Source organism: Camelus bactrianus, chromosome 5 (genome assembly GCF_048773025.1).
Source record: "Camelus bactrianus isolate YW-2024 breed Bactrian camel chromosome 5, ASM4877302v1, whole genome shotgun sequence".
NCBI lineage: Eukaryota > Metazoa > Chordata > Mammalia > Artiodactyla > Camelidae > Camelus > Camelus bactrianus.
This window is the reverse complement of record NC_133543.1, coordinates 54,308,855-54,332,412: the sequence shown is the minus strand read 5'-3', so window position 1 is coordinate 54,332,412 and position 23,558 is coordinate 54,308,855. Positions and strand designations below refer to the sequence as shown.

The following is a 23,558-nucleotide window of genomic DNA, read 5'->3' as shown; positions in this document are numbered from 1 at the left end:
CCCGGTTGCGTGTCCTTGGTCTTTTTTTCTTGTTTGCTTTTGTGGTCTGGGTACACTGCTCCTCTCCTGCCTGGGTGAGGGGCCTACAGGGCTCCCTCCCTCGCAGCCTCATCTGGGTAGCGGGCTTTTTCAACCCCCAGTCCTTCTTCACAGGTAGGAAGCACATCACAACTCATTAGTAATTTACTGCTACAGTAATTTTTATAATTACTGCCAGGAGGCCTCATTAAATTTGATCTAATGAATAAATATTGTATTTTTCAACGTGATTACCAGAACAGCTTAAGCTGAGTGCCATAAACAATTATTTTCCTCACTACTCAGGATGTCGGTGACTATTGATTTTTATTTCATAAAGAATTTACTGTCTTAATACCAATATAAATGACTTCAGGAATAGGCAACATCCCTCGTGTCAATTCACAAGCAACACGCAGCCCCAGAAACAGTCAAAGGGGAAGGCTGGGAGTTGGAAAGAAAAATCTGTCTGGAATAGAGGTCTGCTGAGTGTTTGTGGCCCCGGCGAGGACTTCTGCATGTGAACAGAGATCAAACTTGTGATTCCTGGCATGTGGGTAGCGAGCTCCTGGGCTGAGCAGTATTGCCAGCAGCTGATTTTTGCATTTTATAAAATAGCTTTAATAAATTCTGCTCAGTTACACACTTCCCAAGTAAAACATGAAAATCAGGCTCTAACTGGGGAAACTCACACCAAAATCTAGTTGTTCATCTGTGTTACTTCACTGCCACTGAATATTTTGTGCTTTCCTGCCCTTTTTGGGGGGCAAGGGGTTCTAATGTCATGTAATTAACTAGTGCGATGGATACTTTCCTGTATCTTCTGCTTTCTATTCCACTGGATACCCCATCCTCTTCATACCTAAGCTACTGTGAAACAAACATTAGGATTGTATGTGACTTTTATTTCTCTTCCTGTAACCAAAGCAGCAATTTGCTGCCCCAGGTGCCCCTCACTTCTGCTTCTCCTGCCTGGCTCACTGCTCTCATCAGACCCCTCTGCCACCATTCTCAACCCTGGCTGCACATTAGGCTCATGCAGGAACTTAATTTTATTTCACTTTCTAATGGAGGTACTGGGGATTGAACCCAGGACCTCGTGCATGCTCAGCATGCGCTCTGCCCCTGAGCTATCACCCCCCTCCCCGTTCCCAACAGGACTTTTAAAAACATGCTGATGTCCAGGCTGGGCCCCAGAGATTCTGTTTTAATTGGTGGGGGGTAAGGTGTGGCTATAGCTTTTTTTTTTTTTAAGTCACCAGATGACTCTTAACGTACAGCCAGGGTCTAAAACCACTGCCCTGGAAGGTAAGTAGATGAAGGCAGGAAGGTTAGTGAGACAGCAGCCAGAGCTCCACGCCCTGTAGGTGGTTGTTACAGGTTAAGCTGTGTCTCCCCAAAACTCACGTGTTGACATTCTCACCCCCAGTACCACAGAATATAACTGTACTGGACTAGAGGTAGGGCCTTTTGAGAGGTAATTAAGGTAAATTGAGGTCATGTGTGGGCTCTGTCCTTAGAAGACAGGGACACAGGCACGCATGAAGTGAAGACCATGCGAAGACAGCATCCATAAGCCAAGGAGAAAGACTTCGGAAAAGAGCAACCCTGCCAACTCCTTGATCTTGGACTTTCAGCCTCTCACATTATGTGAAAATAATTTCTGTTTAAACCACCCAGTCTGTGGTGCTTTGTTATGGCAGCCCTAGCACACGGATGCAGTCGTCTTCACAGATCGTGGAGCCCAGTGGCAAAAAGTAGAGATCCTGGAGGTAGACAGCTAGGCTCGGAGCCAAGGCCTGCCAGCTACCAGAAGTATATGGCGCCTTGATGTTCTGGTGTATCAAATCACCTCAAAGCTCAGGGGCATAAAACAACACTTTGTCACATTCATGGGTTCTGTGGAACAGGAATTTAAATAGGGTACAACGGGGGCAATTTGTCTCTGTTCCACAATGTCTGGGGCCTCAGTTGGAAGACTAGAAGGATGAGGGCGACTCATCAGCTGGAATCCAGCATCATCTGAAGGCTTGTTTTCTCACATGTCTGGTGACTTATGCCAGCTGTTGTGTTGGCTGGGCCCTAAGTTGACACCATCAGCCAGATAACATACATGTGGCTTCTTCATGGAGCCTGGGCTTCCTTACGACATGGTGGTTGGTTCCGAGGGCAAGGATCCACAGGGAGAGACACTGTAAGAAGCGTTCTACCGTCCTAAACCCAGCCTTGTAAGTCATGCAGCAGCAATCTTTGCACAGCATTCTCTTCACCAAGTCAGCCACAAAGGTTTGCCCGGGTTCAAGGAGTGAGGAAATAGACTCCAAGGCAATGGGAGAACGGTAGTGTTCTGGAAGAACAGGTGGGACCAAAACATAGCCGTGGCCACACTTTGGAAAATGCAACATGCCACACTTGGACAAGTTTCTACCTCTCGGAACCTCTGTTTCCTTACCTTTAAACTAGGATTATGTAAACGAACTCATTTGGTTGTTGTAAGGATTAAAATGGCAACTTTAGAGCAGAGTGCCTGGCACACAGTAAGCGCTTAGGAAATTCTAGCTGCTCCTAATATCTGGGGCCAGTGTGCTTATTCTGGTCAGACCTTGGGGGATGATGAGGACGTGGGGGAAATAGGTCAGGAGGTCAACAGGTAGGGTCTAAACTTGATAAATCAAGAAGTATCAGGAAAAATATCATTTAAGATATGGAGGTTAGCCCTCAAAAGTTACAAAAACTGGAATTAAAAGTGGTTGCCCCTAGAGAGTAGGACCAGGGTTCTGGAGAAGTGGGAAATGGCATTGTTACTTTTCATTATGAATCCCTCAGAACATTTGATTGTTTTAACCAAATGCATGTGTTATTTTAATTTAAAAACAAAAAGGACATGTCAAAAGTGGCTATCCTATAAATATAAAGAAATTACTGTTACTTGTTATTTTTATAAGTGTACTTAAATTGATGTTTCCTAACAGCAAATCACTATTACATAATTTAGATATTAAGATAATGGAAGGATAAAAATTATATGATGAGTATGATCTTATGTCCACATTCAGCACTCATGAGTAATCCAATTCTTAACCATTGTTACCTGTGAGTGGCAGGATTATGGGTGGTTTAAATTATTAAATTCCAATTGTATACAATAAGTAATCAAAAGAAACTTTATAACCATCAAAATATATTGAACAAAAAATAAAATAAGACTAAATTTTAAAATATAATGAATATAAGCTATTCCCCCACATCTCTTTTTTCTCCTCCCCAACATATTAGTCAGCATTTTAAAATGAAGTATTATCCATGGTTAATTTAAGAGCAGAAACTTCTTGCTAACAAGACAGTGTTGAAATCCTTATATCAAGAGGGATGAAACTAAGGAGGGTCTTAATGTCCTTCAGCATTTAGAAAAACTGAAGGTCAGAGAGTGACTGTTAATCCCAAAGAATTAGCAAAAGTGAGAAAACAGTTCCCTTAAATATAATAGTAACTTCAATACATAAAAGTGAGTTGTATTTCTCAATGTAAGCAATAAACAATCTGAAAATGAAATTAAGAAAATAATTTCAATTACAACAGCAACAAAAAGAATAAAATACTTGGGAACAAATTTAACCAGGGAGATGCAAATTATAAAATATTGTTGAAAGAAATTAAACAATATCTAAATGGAACGACATCCCATGTACATGGGTTGGAAGGCTTAATTTTGTTAACATGGCAATACTTCCCATATTGAATTACGGATTCAATGAAATTCTTATCAAAATTCCAACTTCCAATTTTTCAGAAATGGATAAGCTGATTCTAAAACTCATATGGAATTGCAAAGGACCCCAAATAATCAAAATATTCTTGAAAAAGAAGAAAGTTGGAGGGATTGCATGCCCAATTTCACAACTTACTACAAAACTACAGTAATCAAAACAGTGTGGTCCTGGGATAATAACAAACATAAAAATCAATGGAATAAAATTGGGAGTCCAGAAATAAACCCATATACCTATAGTTAATTGATTTTCAACAAGGGTGCTAAGATCATCCAATGAGGAAAAAAAGAGTCTTTTCAACAAGTGGTGCTGGGACAATTGGATATCCAAATGCAACAGAATGAAGTTGGACCTTTACCTCACACCCTATAGAAAAATTAACTCAAAATGGATCAGACCTAAATGGAAAAGTTAAAACCATATAACTCTTAGAAGAAAAACATCGGCATAAGTCTTCATGATGCTGGATTTGGCAATGGATTCTTAGATATAACACCAAAAGCACAAGCAACAAAAGAAAATAATTGATATTGAATCCTATTAAAATGGAAACTCTTGTGCATTAAAGAGTACAAATCAAGCAAGTGAAAAGATAGTCTGGCAGTTACTCAAACAATTAAGAGTTATTATATGACCCAGCAATTCCACTTCTAGGTGTATACCACAAATAATTGAAGTCAGGTGTTCAAACAAAACCTTGTAAATGTATATTCATAGCAGCACTATTCAAATAGCCCAAAGTGAATACAATCAAAGTTATCTATCAATTGATGAATGGAGAAGTTATGGTATATCCATACAATGGAATATCATTTGGCTATAAAAACTATTTCAAGGATGAACCCTGAAAACATGGTAAATGAAAGAAGCCAGACACAAAAAGCCACATGCTGTATGTTCCCAAATATCCATGAGACAAAGCAGTTGGGTTCCTATGGGTTGAGGAGGCAAAGGAAAAAGAGGAGTGACTGTAGTGAGTACCCAGTTTCTTCTGGGGGTGATGAAAATGTTCTGGAGTTACATAGTGGCAATGGTTGCACAACATTGTGAATGTACTGGAAGCCACAGAATTGTACATTTTAAAGTTAAAATGGTAAATTTTATGTTGTGTGAATTTTACTTCAATCTTTTATTTTAAGTTAAAAAAGAGTAATAAAAAGCTAAACACTAGGCAAAGATAGAGCAAGCTTGATATTAGGTTGTTTCCAAAACCCAGTTTTCTGACAAAACAAAGTAAGTTGCAATAGAACCTTGTTCTTTCCAGGGGCAGCCCTCTCCAATTCCTAAGGACCCCACATCTCACTTTGCTGAAATCAATTAATAGAGTTCTTGGTGTCTGCCCTAATCATCCTTTTCTCCCTCCCCAACACTGAAAAATAACATAAATAGAATCTCTCTCCATAATTTTACTTAGTCATTTAGTTCAGTAGCACCTGTTTATCATGATTTACAAAAACTGGACTGGCAATGAGAGTTGCAGGAAGCATTTGCATAAAGGAATTTTATTTACATATTTTTCTTCCTCCAGCACTAGGATACTCAAAATGGTCAGCTCTTGGAAATTCAGGCAAACTCCAGTGGTGATTATTACTTTTTTTTTTTTTTTAAACCATACTGGATGGTCTCCAACAAGTAAGAAACATTTAAAGCTATTCAATTTAGAAGACAAACTTGAGGACCAGTTTATTAAAGAATGTGTAATCAAATAAAAATAAGAGAACACTGAAATACTGGTTCCTACTGATATGGCTTGCCTGCTAACTAAGCATGCAAAAAAAGAGAGGATTTGACTATCTGAGCGTAAGTTCTCAGAACAGTCTGACCTTTTGGTGTTTTAAATAGGAGAGAAAACCGTTCTCTACATCTTTTTCTCTGAAACTTTAAGGCTTAGTTCCATGTTCATATATGTGAGTATTTTTCAGAATTCTTTGTATAATAAAAAATTAATTATATTTATCTCTCCCATATATATAATTAAGTAAAAAAGGCAAGATAAAGAAAAGTATGTAGTGACTAGGATACACTCATTTCTCTGAGAAAGCAAAAGGGGAGCACAAATATATATATATATATATTTGCTTATAGTTTTGAAAATCAAAGTGCAAGTCATAAATTTTTTTAAAATGTTGACCTATAGAGGGAGAGACGGATCAAGAGGAAAGATAGGAATAAAATCTAGACTCCACTAGAAATACCTTATTTTGCAAGCTTGACTTTAGAAATACCTGTTTTACATCATTGCAAAATTAAAATCTAATTTTTAAAACAAGTCTTTAAAAGCAAAAGCAAAATAAAACAACTAAAGTAAATGCTAATATATAATTGCTTACATATGAGCACATTTATAAGTTGTGTGTATATATAATAGACAGATCAATATGAAAGAAAGAAGTGTGTTTTGAAAACAAAACACTGGAGAAATGGTTGATTCCAGTTTTGGGGCAGAAAATGTATAAGGCGAACCTGGAATATTTTGTTTTAGCAGAAAACAAAGGAAATTATCAAAGACCACTGGGGTCAGTCATATCAGAAGGAAGTGGGAGCCTACATGACAAGTCTCCCAATGGGCCAAAACTGTGCATTAATAATAATAACTGCTATGGACTGAAACTTATCAAATATTTGAAAAATCCAAGAGTTCATATGATACTTAAATAAACAACAACAAAAAACTCTTGGTAGTCACCATTAGAAGATACTAGAGAACTAATTTTTTATTCTGAAAACAAGTTAAAAAAAAAATCAAGTCCTTGCCTTCTATTGCCTTCTGAGATGGCCCATACTCTATGGAATGTGCATCTCCCTGAATAAATCTACTTTCACTCTTAAAAGGAAAAAAAAATCAAGTCCTTAATACACCTGTTATGTATAAACTCTACCTAGTATAATTAAATTGTTGATATGGGGAAGAATTTCCAGTCGATTAATGAAGAGGGAAAGAGAGAATTTACAGAAAATGTTCATCGGTGGCCACTAACTACAAAAAGGGAGCAAACAGGATAATAAGAGTCTTCTGATGGCAGTACACAACACTACAACGTATTGTTGTTGCATTTGAGTCAGATCAAGCTTCTGGATCTAACAGAGAAGACAGAGAACATGTTAAATGACACCATGGGGTTGCAATTAGTAAAATGTGAGAAACTCTTCAGGAAAAATGGCTGTTTTTTTCCAACAAATAAACAGCAAGGAGAAAAAAGGGAAGGGACCCTAATAATTAAAAGATTTTTAATAAATAAATGAATAAGAGTTAGAGTCCTGAATTGAAATAAAACAATTGTATAAAAATAAGGTGAGGGGTAGGATAGTGAGAATTTGAACAGAGTGGATATTTTATATCAAGGAACTCTTGTTAACTTTATGTAAGTTTAATAATGATATCTATTTTTTAAAGTCATTATCTTTTAGAAATACTTGTGTATATAAATATCACATGTCTAGGATTTTCTTCAGAATAATTCAGTGGACTGGGAGGAGCAAGGGAGTATGGATGAAACAGGATGGGCCACGAGTTGATCATTGTTGAAGTTAGTGATGGGTAAATGCGGAGGGGCAAGGGTCTCTTCTCTCTTACAGCTACTATTCCTAAAATTATCGTTTTGTAGCTCAATTTGTAGTTCATTTACAGCTCAATAATACAAATTCTTCACTCAGTACAATGGATGTATTCTTTAAACTTAGCAGGATGAAGTTGTATTTTCCCATAAAGAAATAACATTATTAGAAATACTTAACTTTTGAGGACGACCAATGCAGCTTCATAGCAAGTTAAGCATATCACAAAGAAAGATTGCACCTCACAGGAGTTAATGCTGGGATTAACCAACAGTTCAACACTGGGATCTACCTATTATTTCTCCTCCACCATAACTTTAGTTCTCTCCACCCAAATGTCAGGTACTTTGCTGCCTAGGACCCTCAACTCATCTTCTGATAAATATGTAATAAACATTTGTTGAGCACCTATTACATGATAAGGGTATTTGGATCAAAGATGGTCCTGCTCTCAAGGACTTCAGTATTATGAGGGGAAAAACTGAAACAAACAACTGTGGGTGGCTGGTAATATGTGTTATGATCAAGATATGTAGCCAGGTCTACCAGAAGTCCTCAGAACAGTGCTTGGTTCTAAGCTCTCTTCTCAGGCTAGGATGGCAGGTGTGGGGTCTTGAATCTTCACAAGTGACTTAACATCGTTGAGTCTCCTCATCTCTAATACACCTGCTATGAAAAGCTAACGTACATACTTGTCCTGAGCACTGCATCTGGTACCTAAGAGGTACTCAACTAACTCAAGTGTCCCTGTCCCTCCTTTAGTAAATATTTACAATATTGGATTGAGAACCTGCAATATCAGCAGGTTCTCTCACCTGACAATAAACACTTCCAACAAACTACCTTAAATTCAAGGCACAGGATTACATAAAACAATCCTATTTCGGGGGGAGGGTGTAGCTCAAGTGGTAGAGCACATGCTTAGCATGCACCAGGTCCTGGGTTCAATCCTCAGTACCTCCTCTAAAAATAAAGAAATAAAGAAATTACCTCCCTCCTACCAAAAAAGATACTCAAAAAACAAAAACAAAAGCAAAAAACCCAATCCTATTTGGCCAGCTATGCACATTTGCGGTCCTACAGGTTGACTTCACCAACAGGGAGCCATGCCTTCCATTTTGGTGTCTAGTCAAGTAGCTTACCTCCTCTCTCCCCACCCTTGGGCTACACTCAAGTTCATCTAGAACTCTGGGCAGTTTAGATCTACAGACCAGCTCCACTCTCCAAAACTCTCAACTCCCTACCATTTTTCATCATTATAACTGTTAATGCATTTTCTATTTATCTATTTTAACCAAAGATTTAGGCAAAACAATATTAACTATAGCATTACTCACAGCAGCAAAGGATTGTTAACAACTCAGATACACCTACGTCACAATGCTTCCGTCATTCACCTCATGTCATCAGTGGGCATTTTATCATCTCAGTACCATGAGAAGAGTGAGTGCAGTATAAGACATTTTGAGAGTGAGCGTGCATACATTCACATAACTTTTATTTACAGTGTTGTTCTATTATATTTTTAGGTATTACTAATCTCCAACTGTGCCTGATTTGTAAATTAAACTTTATCATAGGTTTGGTATAGGAAAAATGTAAGGTATCTAGGGTTTGGTACTATCTGCAGTTTCAAGCATCCACGGGGGTCTTGGAACATATCCCCATGGCCAAGGTGGGAACCACTGAACCACAGTCCTAGCCCCTCCTGTCTCCCTTTTCCACATAAGCCATCACAGCCAGGCTTGTCCCCAAGATGCCCTTGTTCTCACGACACAACCTGGTCAACCATCCCCACCTCTGCTTCTCTGACTCCTAAGGCAGGTGAGTTCAACTTCCTTAAAAAAAGACAGAGCTTCTCCCTGGAATTCTCCAGTCTAGCTTGGCCACTTTAGCTCTGTGGCGTTAGACATTTTTCTCAGCTTCTTTGGATTTAGTTCATCCATGAGCTCAATAAATATGCACTTTACATTAACACAAAATCACATTTACTCGCCTTTTATTCCCTCAGGACTTGCCATCACTTTCCTCTCCAAGCCTAATCCTCTCCAGCCACGCTCCAAAGCACTGAACCTTTCCACCATTCCCCTGGTGTGCAAATAATTTAATTTTCTACCTGACCTTGAGCCATCAGGAGCTCCCTCCTTTTTTTTCCTAAAAGCAAAATAAAACACAACCCTCTTCTGCAGCACCTTTTAACTACTGCCTTTGCCCCTCCTATGAAACCACTTAAGTCTATCATAGTTTCTATTTCATTTCTCAACCCCTCAGTAGGTGGAGGTAAAGGTGGATACCATCTCTACCTGGGGGAACCCAGGTTGGAGAGACAAATATAAAGGCAGTTCCTGAAGCAAGAATACCTCAACTACTTTTCATGTCTGGCTGTCCAAACTTAAGTTCTCTCAACTCTAAGGATGGTGCATGGAGCTTTGCAGAGGTGGGGGCAGGGGGAAGTAGAGGCCCCCACAGTCAAGGCTGAGAAGGCAGACCTGCCCATCAATGCTATGCGATGCCTGCTAATGAGAAAACACCAATTGCTTTTCCTCTCTTCACTCCTACAGAACACTACTTTCAGGTTTTTGTCTTAGTTCCTCCCCTAGACTGTAAATCCTTCCAGGGGATAAGGCTTCACAACCAACTGTTGCTAGCAGTATTTTTAATGAAAACCATATTAGTTCCACTTCGTATTAAAACATGGGTTAAAAAAATAAAAATAAAATAAAATAAAACACGGGTAACACCAAAAAGGTTCCAAACAATGACCAATTTTGACTAACTCCAAAACCATAAGCTTCCCAGTTGCATCCCTTCAAAGAGATACAATTTGGGTTAAGAGTCTAAGAGTTTAAAAAAAAAAAAAAAAGATTCTAAGAGTTTACGAAAAGAAATAACCATTTTTTTTTTGGAGCTAGATAGACTCGATACAGTTATGGCTATGTAACTTCATTAACCTGGCCTTCTCCCCAGATGAATACATGTGGGTAAACACGGTTTCTTAGCAAAGTCAGAGCAGGAGTCAGCAAACTTGCTGTGAAGTGCCAGATTGTAAACATTCCAGGCTTTGTGGGACACTGTATCTTATCACCTGCTTTCTTTTTTTTAAAAAAAACTCTCTAAAAATGTAAAAAAAAGTCGTACGGAATTCATGTGCCTTTCAAACACAGGCTGCAGCAGGATCTGGCCCACAGGCTATAGCACAGAAACCCAGGTCGTGAGAATTGGGTACGAAGGCTTTTGAACCAGGCCTTCTTTATCTTTTGGTTCTCTCAGTCCTGGAACCCGACTCAAGGCACAGCATGCATGCCTGTAAACAAATACCCGAACGGGTGATAAAAGCAAGCCAGGTATTGTGAAATCGCTGTTGGTTCTCGGGTTGGCAAATGGTCAAGGAAAAGGAAACGACACTGTAAAACTTCATGAGCCTATATTTTCTACCTGGTGATGAAGCTGTCTTAGTTGATCCTGATCACAGCTATTCGCCATTATCACCAAGCGAGGCCCTGTTCTAAAAAGCAGGCCCTCGACCGTCAGAAATGAAGCCAAAAGGAGACTGACTCTAGGAAAGGCAGAAATTGTCTTTTGTTTAAGTAGGAGGAAAAAATTAGGATTCAGTGCAGTAAGATTCAGTATCAAAGATTAAAAAAAAAAGGCAGACAAGGTAGAACACAATGTTTTATTATTAAAATAAAAAACTTTGTATAAAAGCATAACAGATCAAAAGCTCTATTTACAGTTATTGATTCAAGGTCCAATTATGCACCAAAATACTGAACGGGCACAGCTACTGGCTGCACATGCAAAGCAAAATGAATACACACACACTTAGATTCCACTTCTACCAAACGATTTGATTTATGCCAAAACAGGGGAAGGGAGAGACGACACATGAAATCTGCCCATTAGCTAAACTGGCAGAGACGTTACGTTAGCCAGCTGTTGAAAGTCACCCTTCTCCAAAAAGGCACTTCTCAGAGTTATAAAAGTGCTTCAAACCCTGTGCCTAGCTTACAATTTCTTCACGAAAGCAAGAGCAAAGACTTGTAGATGAGTATAAGCATCAATTTTCCATGCAACGTAATCAAGAATTTATTTGAAATACCTTATGTTATGAACAGCAATAAGCCTGGCAACTACAATTACACTGAAGTTTTATTCTGTGAATTCAAATCGGCCTGTTCCTGAAGCCTCCATCCCAATTCCCCAGGATGGCTTTTCTACAATGATTTCAAGTGTAGTATTGCCCATGAACCTTTGGGTCATGACCATGTGGACCAGATGCACATGATGAAACAAATCAGCAGCAACTAAGTCTCAGCAGTGACAACCTGTATAATAAGCACCATACACAGAGTATTACCAGGAGAGGCCTCCAATGTCATATGCTCCACTCGCCAACGATCACCTAATGTTTCCACATGGTTTTAAGACTTTTGTGTCTTGATTCTGTCAAAAATGTCAACTAGTAGGAACAATAAATCAGACCTACTGTTTCCATGTAAGCAAGTTAGACGGTTATTCTCTGGAATTCGATAGATGTACTTAACACTACTACTGTGTTTTTAAGTGCTTGGTTTTATGGGTGGATTCCAGGGCTATTTCAACACCAATTAAATCAAACATGCTTTCATAAAATTGTCATTTAAAAGAACTCGGAAACTAAATGATGGAAGAGAACCACTGGAAATAAGAGGGGGATGGCATGGGGTGAGAGGTGGGGAAAGAAGCAAAGGGAAACTGCAGGAGGGCAGAGTACAGCCCACACTATACCTCTGCGATGCCCAGACATGCACTCATGTCTAATGAGATTAACCTGATTTGCCTGTAAGACAGATTGATCATCAAAATTCTTAACTCAGATTTTGATCACATGACAAAATTGAAAACTTTAACAAGGAAGATTTGTGAACTGGAAGGCAGCTAGCAGATCTTCCAAATATTATGCTTGCATTTCAAACTCTTGTTTTAGACTGAAAGAGAAAAGGGAACATGTCAGGATAGGATTTTCAGCCAAAGAATTCTCTTCTAAAAACTCCAATTCAAAATGATACATGCATGCCAACGTTCACAGCACCACTATTTACAATAGCCAAGACATGGAAGCAACCTAAGTGTCCATTGACAGGTGATTGGATAAGGAAGATGTAGTATATATGCACAATGGAATACTACTCAACCATAAAAAAGAATAAAATGCCATTTGCAGCAACATGGATGGAACTGAAGATTGTCGTACTAAGTGAAGTAAATCAGACAGAGAAAGACAAACATCATATGATATCATGTATATATGGAATCTAAACAAATGACACAAATGACCATATGTACAAAACAACCAGACTCACAGAAATAGAAAACAAACTTACGGTTACCAAAGCAGAAAGAGGGAGGAGGATAAATTAGGAGTTTGAGATTAGCAGATAAAAACTACTATATATGTAATAGACAAACAACAAGGACATACTGTATAGCACAGGGAACTATAGTGTATCTTATAATAAGCCATAATGGAAAAGAATATGAAAAAGAACATATTTATATATGTATAACAGAATCACTCTGCTGTACACCAGAAACTAACACATTATAATAATCAACCATTCATCAATTAAAAAAAAATTTTTTAATTATCTTGAGAGCTCAATTCACTCTTTTAAAAATGTTATGCTCAAGTGCACACATCGTAAGTGTACACTTGAACCTCTACACACACGTACCCAGGAAGGTCATCATCACCCGGATGAAGGTGTGTTTCCAATGCTCCCAGACTCCCGATGGGCCCCTTTCCAGTCTATACCAGCACCCAATCCCTGACTTCTACTATCTTTTTATTAAGATACAAAAATGAATGAATGTAACATTTGAGTGTGGAAGGGAGAAAATCCAGCCCTACCTTTTCAAGTATGCATGGACGTTCCCAAAGCCATGGTACTTAGCTAAGTACACGAGCACCCCGGTCGCACACCGCCCGTCTCGCTGCCGACAGAAGCTACAATTGCAGATCCTGCGACACGGTGGGCAGTGCCAGTTCTGAAGGAGAAGCGTAAAAAAGGCACCGTTAAACCAAACCTAACACCCCCTTACTGATCCACTCCTGTTTAACCTCTAAGGTGGAGATCATCCATTGCACTTCTATCTTAATACAATTAATATTCATTAGCCATGCCTCACGTTCCCTTAGGAAATCCCGCAGAGAAAGTTACACAGCAATCAGCAGGGATAAATGAAGAAGTGACTTCCCCCTGGACAGCCGGGAACCGCGAACTCAGCAAGGACTCACATCCATGCAGCACCAACACTATGAATTCACCTGCCTTCCCGGGAATGAATGCCCCACAACACTAAGGACTCCATCTCTTTCTGGCCCTGTCAGCTCCGGGCTGACCTTCCAGCTCACAGGACTACCCCCTGAAGCCACCTACTGGGTCTAGCAGAGCATCCCGGACTTCTTCACCGTAACGGTTCCGGAGGCAGGGACCACAGAACTGGCCTCGAACGCCCCAGCACTCTGGGTTTCTGCAGTTTGTCTTGGTATCAATAGTTTTTTGGCGGCACTGATGACAAGTCGATCCCTGCAAATAAGAAGAAAAGCAAAAACACTGCATTTGTAGAGGAAAATGGCATATTTTGAAGAATGTCCTTCTTTGTGGGGAGAGTCTGACATTTTCTCCTTGAATCCTATTTCACATCTATGTACACAGGTATTTGCCTGGGCAGGAAAAGTATCTCAAGCATGATTTCATTCAGTTGCCATACACAATAGCTGCTGTTATAAAAATATGAAAAGAAAAGATCTTACTATGCAAAAAAACTGTGCCCAAGTCCTTTTTATCTTTAGCACACCACCATATCCCCATCGCCATCTATGTAGGTACACATTAATAGATGTATTTGCTGGGGTGGAGGGTATAGCTCAGTGGTAGAGCACGTGCTTAGCACGCAAGGGGTCCTGGGTTCAATCCCCAGTGCCTCCATTTAAAAATAAATAAATAAATAAATAAACTTAATCCCCCCCAAAAGTATGTTGAATGAGTCCATTTCTTTTTTTTTTAATTTTTGAAATTTATTTAATTTATTTGGGGGAGGGAGGTAATCAGGTTTGTTTATTTATTTTTAGAGGAACTGGGGGCTTGAACCCAGGGCCCTGTGTATGCTAAGCATGCACTTTACCAATTGAGCTATACCGTCTCCAATTTCTAAATTAAGAGAAAAGATTTAATGCTACTGAAGACTTACTAAGCAAATATTACTACTGCAAATTTGCTAAGAGGGTTAAATCGCAAGGATGTTACAGAACTGTCTCTTCCTATATACAAAAAAAAAAAAAAAAAAAACCACATAGGGGCATATCCCATATGTTAAGACCGTTAGCATATTAGCAAAACATCTCCCTCACAGAGGTGTCCATCTGCAGACACCCTGCAGAGCCACTCACCAGTGACCGGTTATAGATCTTGTCTCGAGAGCTGCTGCAGATGTTTTCCAACTCTTCCTCCGTGATTTCCTCCACCGGGCGAATGATGTGGGGAAGGCTCATGGATCCGGGGCGACGACTTCGGGGCATGTCATCTTCCTGCATGACGAGAACCAGGGCACAGCATGTTCTTATGGGCTCGCCCCAGCTCTGAATCTCAAATACTTGCTTTGTAACTTTTCACAGAAAATTCAACCTGGAAATTGTTCTTAGAGCTTACAGAAGGGGCAAGTCATAAGGTTACTAAGGATCACGAGACATCAAGGAAACGACTCCTACATTTAAGAAAAGCCAAAGAGAACTTTTGATTCTGTCGCCTGCTACCAAGAACCATCGAAAAAAGGTGATGCGACATTAACAACTCTGAGCGGTTTGAGCGTTTACTATGGTTCACTGGTGCTGAGGGGTCCTGCGCCCACAGAAGAGCCAGCACAGAAAGGGAGAACTCACGTTCATGTAGCCATCCATGGGCTTCCTCTTTCTCACCAACATGTACTTATCCTCCTCCTCCTCTTCCTCCTCCTCCTCCATGGGTAGGGCGCCAAGGGACCGAAGGACCCGGGACCTTGACCTGGTGAGAGGACGAGCTCTCCGCTCAGGGTTTCTCCTGCATGCAACACCTGGGAATGTTCGCCTCCGTGGTGTCTTTGGACGCTGGACAAAGCAGAGGATAGCTCAAGTGGCAGAGCACATTCCGAGCATGCACAAGGTCCTGGGTTCAATCCCCAGTACCTCCTCCAAAAATAAATAAATAAACCTAATTACCTACCCACCCCACCACCCGCCAAAAAACTCACAGAGGATGGCCCCATTTATTCTAGAATGAGAAGTGGCAACTTCTCCTTCAGCAGGTTTTCCTTTAAGTAAAAGGGGTGCTGCACTTTCTAATTGTCTTCCTCCCTTCTGTAATATATGGAAAATGAGCCCAGAAATGAGCCCCTCCCTTCTGTAATATATGGAAAATGAGCCCAGAAACGATACAGCCATTGTCATTTTGCTTTTGTTAACACCAAGCCTGATGTCTCTCAAGTGAGAGATGATCTGTTTATTCTTTTACTTAATAAAGATGTAAGAACATATCCCATGTTCCAAAAAACACACTCATTGTCTATAATGCATAAGAGAGAAATGGATATGTGATTTTCTTTGTTCATCTCCTTGCTGGCTTCTTTCCTTTTTCCTCAGGGAGAGGTGGGGAAAGAAGTCTTTTCTTTCATACCACAGCAGACACACCAAATTCCCAAGCTGTACCAGCTCAGTCCCTCAGAATATAGTCACGTTATTAGTATATGACTTGGTTAAGAAACTGTTTTTTTCTTTCTTTTTTCTCATTCTCAGATTTTAAAAACATCAATCACCATGGAGGAGTAATGTGCCTATGCTGGAGGACACAAGAAAAATAATTTTCGATCTTTATTCCCTACCCTTGAGGAACGTAGTTTACTTGGGTGGGAAGGAGAGAACCAATCAGAAGGCGTTTGAGCCCCACAGGGCACGGGGGACCAATCCCCACTAGGGATGCAAGGAAGAGGTCTCAGAGATCTGTCAGAAGGTTTCCTCTATGTCCTCTTAAGTCTGTCTGTAAGACCACACAAAATAATGAAATTGGACATGACACATCTCCCCTAGACCTGCCCAAAACACTATACAAACAAGGATGTGCACTTACTGGACTGGGGCCTGGCAGGGAACGCCTTCCAGGAAAGGAACCAGGGAAGCTTTCTAATTCTGACATTAGTTTTGCAAGCTACAAAGGGAAGAAATTAAACAGAAATTATTGGTTTAGAATAAGTGCTGAAAACAAGCAAATTCTGGAAACCACAGCAGTACATCTCAGAGAGTTTCTGATTTCCCCTATACATTTACCAAGCCTCTAACAGATTGAGAAAAAAGAAAAGTTGGTTTAGGGAAAGAAACACATTTTAAAGCATACATTAAGAAGACTTCAGAGCTACAGTGAAAAATAATTCTTAGGACACAGATATGAGGAAAAAGGGGCTTAGAGAAAAGCTGGGAATGGTTAGTTCTAATCCACTCAAAGTCAGATACCTACCATTGCTTTGTTTTGCTTTATATTTAAAGCCCTTTTCTCCAAAAAATTCATGCCATTTTCATCTTCTGAATCAGAATTGGAATCGGTCACCGAATTCTCTGACGGTTCAGGGGCCGCTGCCCTTTTGTTGGCTGCCCCTCTAGTGCTTCGAGTTGGAAACTTCATGGCCACGCGGAGCGGTCCGGAGAGTCTGCGCTGACTGCGGGTCCTACAGCCCGTGCCGTCTGCCTGCAGCCTCTAGTCAGTCAGAACAAGTCCGGCATTAATGACTTGTTGATTGTCGCACAGGTTGCACCAGTGTGACTACAAAATCCCTTCTCAACAAAAGACACTTGCAGCAAGTACATTCTCATTGAACATTTTAATTGTCAAGCTTTACTGACAGCTCTGGCTAACAAAATCAGGAGCTACAAATAAATACAACAACCTGAGTGGCATTTAAGTCGGGGAGCCCACCTGGGACACCTTGTTATAAGCCATCTTCACAGTCCCTAGGCCAGCGGTTCTGAGCCATTTGTCTAAAAGCGAAAATCCCAGCTCCTTTTTTCATTTCCTTAAACATAGATCTATATGTATTTTAAAAGAATTCCCACAGGGACAAATAGGTGTTCTCTCACAAACACGATTTCTTATGGCATTATTAAACTATATTAAAGATGTCTCAATAATCTTACTCTTTTAAAAAAACTGTAGTAAAATATACGTAACATAAAATCTACCATTTTTAAGTGCACAGTTCAATGGTATTAAATACATTCACATTGTTCTGCAACCATCACCACCATCCATCTCCGGAACTTTCTCTTCTTCACAAACTGAAACTCTATACACGTTAAACAATTACTCCCCATTTATCTCTCTCTCAACCCCCCACAACCACCATTCTACTTTGTCTCTGTGAATTTGACTACCACACTCTGTAATCTACTTTTTTATGCCTAAAATAAAAATTTCAGATTCCGAAAGTGATACCAAAATCCGTCATCAAAAATGTATTAAAGTTAGCCATTGGGGAAATGCAAAACAGAATCACAAGGTATCACTTCATACCCACTCGAGGAACCAAATCAACAAGTCTGGCAAGGATGAGGAACCCGCATACACTCTGGAACATACACTGGAACCCTCATACACTCTGGCAGGAGTATAAAAGGGTGCAGCCACTTTGGAAAACTGTCTGGCAGTTCCTCAAAAGGTTAAACATATGTATATGACTCAAATTCTACTCCTACCTATATACACAAGAGTATATGTCCACACAAAAACTGGTACATGAATACTCATGGCAGCATCATTCATAATAGCCAAAAGGTACAAACAACCCAAACATCCATCAACTGATGAATGGATTAATAAAATGTGGAATGTTCACATAATGGAATATTACTCAGCCATAAAAAGGTAGGAAGTACGAGCACATGGAAGAATCTTGAAAATATTATGCCAAGTCAAAAAAGCCAGTCACAAAAGACCACATGATGTAAGACTCCATTCATATGAAATGCCCAGAATAGGCAAATCTATGATAAAAAATAGATTGGTGGTTGCCAGGGACTGAGGGTGTTGGGAAAACATACACTGTTAGTGGGTACAGGGTTTCTGTTTGGGGTGATAAAAATATTCTAAAATTGAGTATAGTAATGATTGAAAACAAACAAAAAATGGGAGGGAAAAGAAAAAATATCACTCATAAAGTCCCAGAAATGGAAGACCCATTTTTTAAACATTCAAAACTTTCTTAAATCCCCACCAATTTTTAGGACTCTTCGTGTACTTTTAGTGTGCATGGATTGAGAGAATATAAAAGAAACTTTTATGAGTTCCTAAGCCTTTTAACTGACCGCATTTTATCAATCACAACAACAGCATCTACAAAGAACTGAAACATCACCCAGAAACGATTCAGGTTATAATGTTAGGGTCACAGCCAGATTTACAGACCAGCCTGAGCCAGTAACTCCAATAAGCACCGACTGAAACCAACATCACCTCTTAGAGGAAACTTTACATTACGATGAGGTTAGACAGTGTTAAACACTCCCTGGCCAGGCGTTCTCACTTATGTCAGTGCCACTCAAGTGTGGTCCCAGGCAGTGTGGACCCGTGTCAGACCACAGTGAGCTGTAAGAGCATGCACCTGACTGCAGATCAAGTTTCTTTTGTCGAGAAAGTCTGGCTAAGAGGAAAACGTGTGCAGAAGTAAACAGCATGCTCGCGGACAATGGGAGGTGCGTCAGCGGCAGCAGTGTCCTGAGCAGGACAGAAGCTAAAGATCAGACAGCATGCACAGGAAAAGCCAACGAAGGAGCAAAAGTGGAAGCAGGCAGGGCCCTAACTTTCATTATCTGCACTCAAGCTCCTGCACTCGAGTTTATCACAGGCCTTCCAGATGCAGACACAGATCCACTATGGGAACCAACATTTACCAAAGGCCTACTCTACGTCAGGCCCTAGGCTGGGCACTTGAACTTAAATGTGAACGGAGCTCATCTTGAGGACATGTGTGCTTCCTCTGATTAGGCTGGATTTCTGTGGCAACAGAAATCTGCAGGTTGGCCTATTTTATCTAACCAGTTTCCAAGATTTTCAGGGTCTACAAAAATGTTCAAGCTTTACAAGCAGAACTACATAAAAACTGCTTTTAGACATGGGGAAAATACTATTAAGACTTTTTAAAAAATCAACAAAATCCCCCTGCATGACTAAAATGAAAATCTTAAGGGGAAAAAAAAAAAACCAACACTTTCTTTTAAAGCAAGTATGTCATGCCTCTAAATGTACCTTATTTCTTGATATTGGTGAAACTCTCAAACTCACCATTCCATCTTGTATCTCACTCTCTGAGAAACCGCAAAATGATTCATCATCAGAGTCGGCATGAAAAATACTGGCCAGTTCGTTAGTGACATCTGGCCTTGGTTTCTGTAAAAATCCACAATGGTCTAACACATCTTGCACCTCACTTTCTGAAAAGCCGCAGAAAGATTCATTATCAGAGTCCTCATAAAAAACATTTGCCAGTTCTTCACTGATATCTGACCTGAATTTAGGTTTCTGTAAAATAAATAAATAAATGTGGTTGTGCATTTTTTTCCTTTTTCAAGAACCAATTTTCCATAAACCGTGCAGAGAGCAAATCACATTTACAAGTGCACTACAAGAGAATAGCTTTTGTTATGAAGAAAAACGGTTCAGAGGTTTACAAATGATTTCTGAGTTGTTATGGCAAATCATCAGGCACGTTAGGTTAGGCGACATTTCAAAAGGATAGAATAAGTAGCTAATCTACCTCCAACAATTACTACCTAGAACCACAGCAAAAAGTGAAGTGAAATTACAGTGCATACTGTATTTTCATAACGGCTGTATAGAAATGTAGGCAAAAAGCAAGCAGTTTTAATCACGCACAAAGCATTTGGGGCATTTTGAGCACTGCAGACTCCATTCTGTTTATTCTCAGGCAGCACTTACTGTGTTTGCAAAATTATCAGAAGCAAAGCTGTCACAACTGTCATCAGAGGATGACGAGGTTTCCATGGAAATCAACTTCATATATCTGAATTTCTTGAAGTTCTTTACTCTGCGGTCCTTTTGCTGCAAATGGAAAAGGCAACACTACTAAGTGGGATGCTTCCTGCAGTATCTAAGGAAAGACATCGTTTTTGAGTTTAGTAGGTTCAAACGGCACAGGAGATACGTCCATTTTTTATACCTTATACAGAAAAAGGAGGGTTTGCATTGCTACAGAAAAATTTTCAAAACCAGGTAAAATCCTCAAGAGATCCCTTTGAAGGAATATTATAATGACATCAGTTTATTCAAATATCTATAAAGCTACCCTTTTACGCGCCTTAAGAGCTCCCGAGATCTTAGCATTACATTGAGCTCCTAAGGAGTTAAAAGCTAAACCCCTAAAATCTGCCCTTAAAAAGGAAAAAAACAAAACTAGACTGTACTTTTAAAAGGAAATTTCAAAAATACAAAATGGTAGAGTGATTTCTCTCCCTCAGCCAAAATCAAGCTAATGAGGTCTTTCTGTGGCAGCTTTGGGCTATGTACTGTGATGCTAATTTCCCAAATTATGAAAACTGGGCAGCACCTCTACTTCAAGATGACAGGTTTTCAAACAGGCGTTGTGCCAATCAGGAGGGGTATGGTGATTTCAGCACAAGTCCTTACAAATCAAATATATCGACCCAGTGAACAAATGGACAAGGAGCCAAGTTAAAGGTCAAGTAGTCATCCAAACCCAGGTAGAATGCTTTATCCAACTTTTGTGCTCTGTTAGGCTGGCGTGACAGTCAGCTCTTTCTGCAGTCCCCTTGCTACACAAGTCTTAAGTTTTTAGAAGTCCTTTCACAATGCACAAATTGCCTATAGATATGAAAATGCTTCCTTCATTCATAAACACTGACCAGCCTGACACTGCTCATCAGAGTATACAATTGGTATTTACCGCATATAAAAAAGACAGCAGTTTTCTACCATTTCTTAACATTTAATGAGATTTCTTAAATGTTAAATGTATTATAGTTCCTATATTTTTATTTTCTGAAATATGGCCATGGAATAACATAAGTGACTCCTTACACTGAAAACTTTTGAGAAGGCAAGCTCTACTATGGGTCCCACAAAATAACGCCAAGATGTGAGGTATCGGGTGAACAGAACATTCTTTTTTTAAGTCAGAAAAAAAAATTAAATGGTGATACTGGGGTTGTGAACCCAGGACCTTATGCATGCTATGCACGCACTCTACCACTGAGCTATACCCTCCCCCAGAACATTCTTGTCCTTCCTTCTCCACCTAACATTATGTACTGCAGTCTCTTGCAAATAAAATTATTTTCATGTTGATGGGATCCAATCACCCAGTGCTCCTAAATAGACTCCATTCAATCATCTTTGGAAGTTTCTGTCTTTTGTCCTTTTAGAGAGGCAGAAAAACGTGGTAACAGGTAGAGTTACTCCCCATTTTCCAGGTAAGGAAGTAAAAGGCTCCAGGGAGGTGAAATAGATTGACCACGATCACAGGGCCGGGGGTGGGGGGTTCTGCAATCTCCTCAAACAGCACCACTCCTCGCAGCACTCCAGGAGTTATCACCATTTACTCATCAATCTACCTGCCAGCAGTCAGAGGACCCGGACAGCCTCAAGTGAGGCATTCTAGTGGAAGCTCTCAGGGAAATACTCGCTGGGCTTTAACAAAAACGTTAGCACATGCCAAGAGGTAGTTACCAGGCAAATGTATATACGTTTGGAGGAAAAGACAGAGAAAGAAGCAAGGCAAATGGTCATGTCTGAGATGGAACTTCTTTGGCAAGTAGGTAATAACTAATAAAATTTACTGGGTGTTTTTTTGTGCCAGGCACTAAGCATGCTTTCACATTATGTTTAATTCCTTGCAACAAAGGTGCTATCGTTATTTCCACTTAACAAATGGGGAAACTGAGGCTCAGAGAGGTGAAAGTGATTATTCAAGTCAGGCACCGTCAGATTCCAAGTCCAAATTACAAACGGCTTTCCTCATCCCGAAAGCCCATGCCCAAGTCCATTCGGGAGGAGATTTGTCTCTGAAACCACGCCCTCATCGCGCCCTCTCTCACCCACCCCTGGAGAACCCCTGCCTCCCCACGTGGGTCCCTTACCCCTGGTATTTATTTTAAGCATGTCACTCTCTTCCTTTTCACCCAACCCCCATCCTCTAACCTCTCCTGTGGCCGACCCTACACTCCGGTTTCCGTTGGAGCAAAAAGTAACGTTCCATTCAGGGTAACGTCCTGCTGCTGCGAGTGAGATGGGGGGTGGGGAGGGGAGTGGGAAACCAGCTAACGATCGGCGAACCGTTCAGAATACCAGGTCCTTCCACTGCCCTTAATCACCGCCTGGGATAGAGATGTTCCCTTAAGTGTGCGCAACCCAAGTTCTAAAGAGACAGATTTTCAAGACCTTTAAACTCCAACCCACCGACGCTCTGAGGTTAGAAGCGCCTGCCGGCGTTGCTGGAGCAAAAGCGGGCGGGTAGCGAGCCCAAGGACCCCCCCAGTGCGCGCGGTTGGAGAGGCGGCGAGACACCCACCCGCCCGGGGCTGAGCGCAGAAAAGGGCCGGGAGGCTGCAGGGCGGCGCTCCCCTCCGCGCCCCACAGACAGGGCTCGGCCAGCGGACACAATGAGGGACTGGGCAGCTCCTGGCTGCCCCAGCGCACGTGCATCTCGGGCGCACGTGGCCTGGGGCTCCCCCGTCTGCCAACCATCCTGCAACCCTCTCAAAAGCCTCCGGTGCACACGCCCGGCGGGGACAGTCCCTCAACCCGAATTACCTCCAAGAGCACAAAATCTGGGGCTCGCATAAACGGGCGCCGCCCAGGACGGCATCCAGTTGATTAGGGCACTCCGCCGGCGGAGTTGGAGGGGGTCGGCCCGCGCCCAGTACCCACCGCGCCCGCCCCGCCGCTTCGCCCGCCCAGCCTCACCCGCACGCGGCGAGCGTCCATGCTGGCCGCCGGCGCTCGGAGCGGGGAGAGGCGAGCAGCCGCGCGCGCCGCCGTCCCACAGCACAGGAGCCGCAGCCCGAGCCGCGCGGGCCGGCGGGCGGGGCGCACAGAGCCCTGGCCCAAGGGGCGGGGCGCGGCCGGCTTTCCCGCGTCTGAACGCAGGTCCTGCCAGCTGCGGTGAGGACCTTCCCGCCCT

At 41.2% G+C, this 23,558-nt stretch overlaps 1 protein-coding gene across 4 annotated transcripts; it reads right to left on the bottom strand.

Moving 5' to 3' along the window:
- Positions 1-11,002: 11,002 nt before the first annotated feature.
- On the bottom strand, positions 11,003-23,495 carry CDCA7 (cell division cycle associated 7). Of its 4 annotated transcripts, none has more exons than XM_074363899.1 (10): positions 23,342-23,495; positions 20,339-20,461; positions 19,685-19,921; positions 16,868-17,104; positions 16,484-16,561; positions 15,265-15,468; positions 14,776-14,913; positions 13,763-13,912; positions 13,234-13,370; positions 11,003-12,310 (listed from the first exon to the last, which is right to left on the bottom strand). In XM_074363899.1, the coding sequence occupies exons 1-10, from the start codon at positions 23,360-23,362 to the stop codon at positions 12,280-12,282; spliced, it is 1,356 nt and encodes a 451-aa protein (XP_074220000.1). In that variant the 5' UTR covers positions 23,363-23,495; the 3' UTR covers positions 11,003-12,279. The 4 variants fall into 4 exon arrangements, with proteins under 4 accessions (XP_074220000.1, XP_074219999.1, XP_074220002.1 ...); XM_074363898.1 differs by lacking the exon at positions 23,342-23,495 and adding an exon at positions 23,189-23,335; XM_074363901.1 differs by lacking the exon at positions 19,685-19,921.
- Positions 23,496-23,558: the final 63 nt, after the last annotated feature.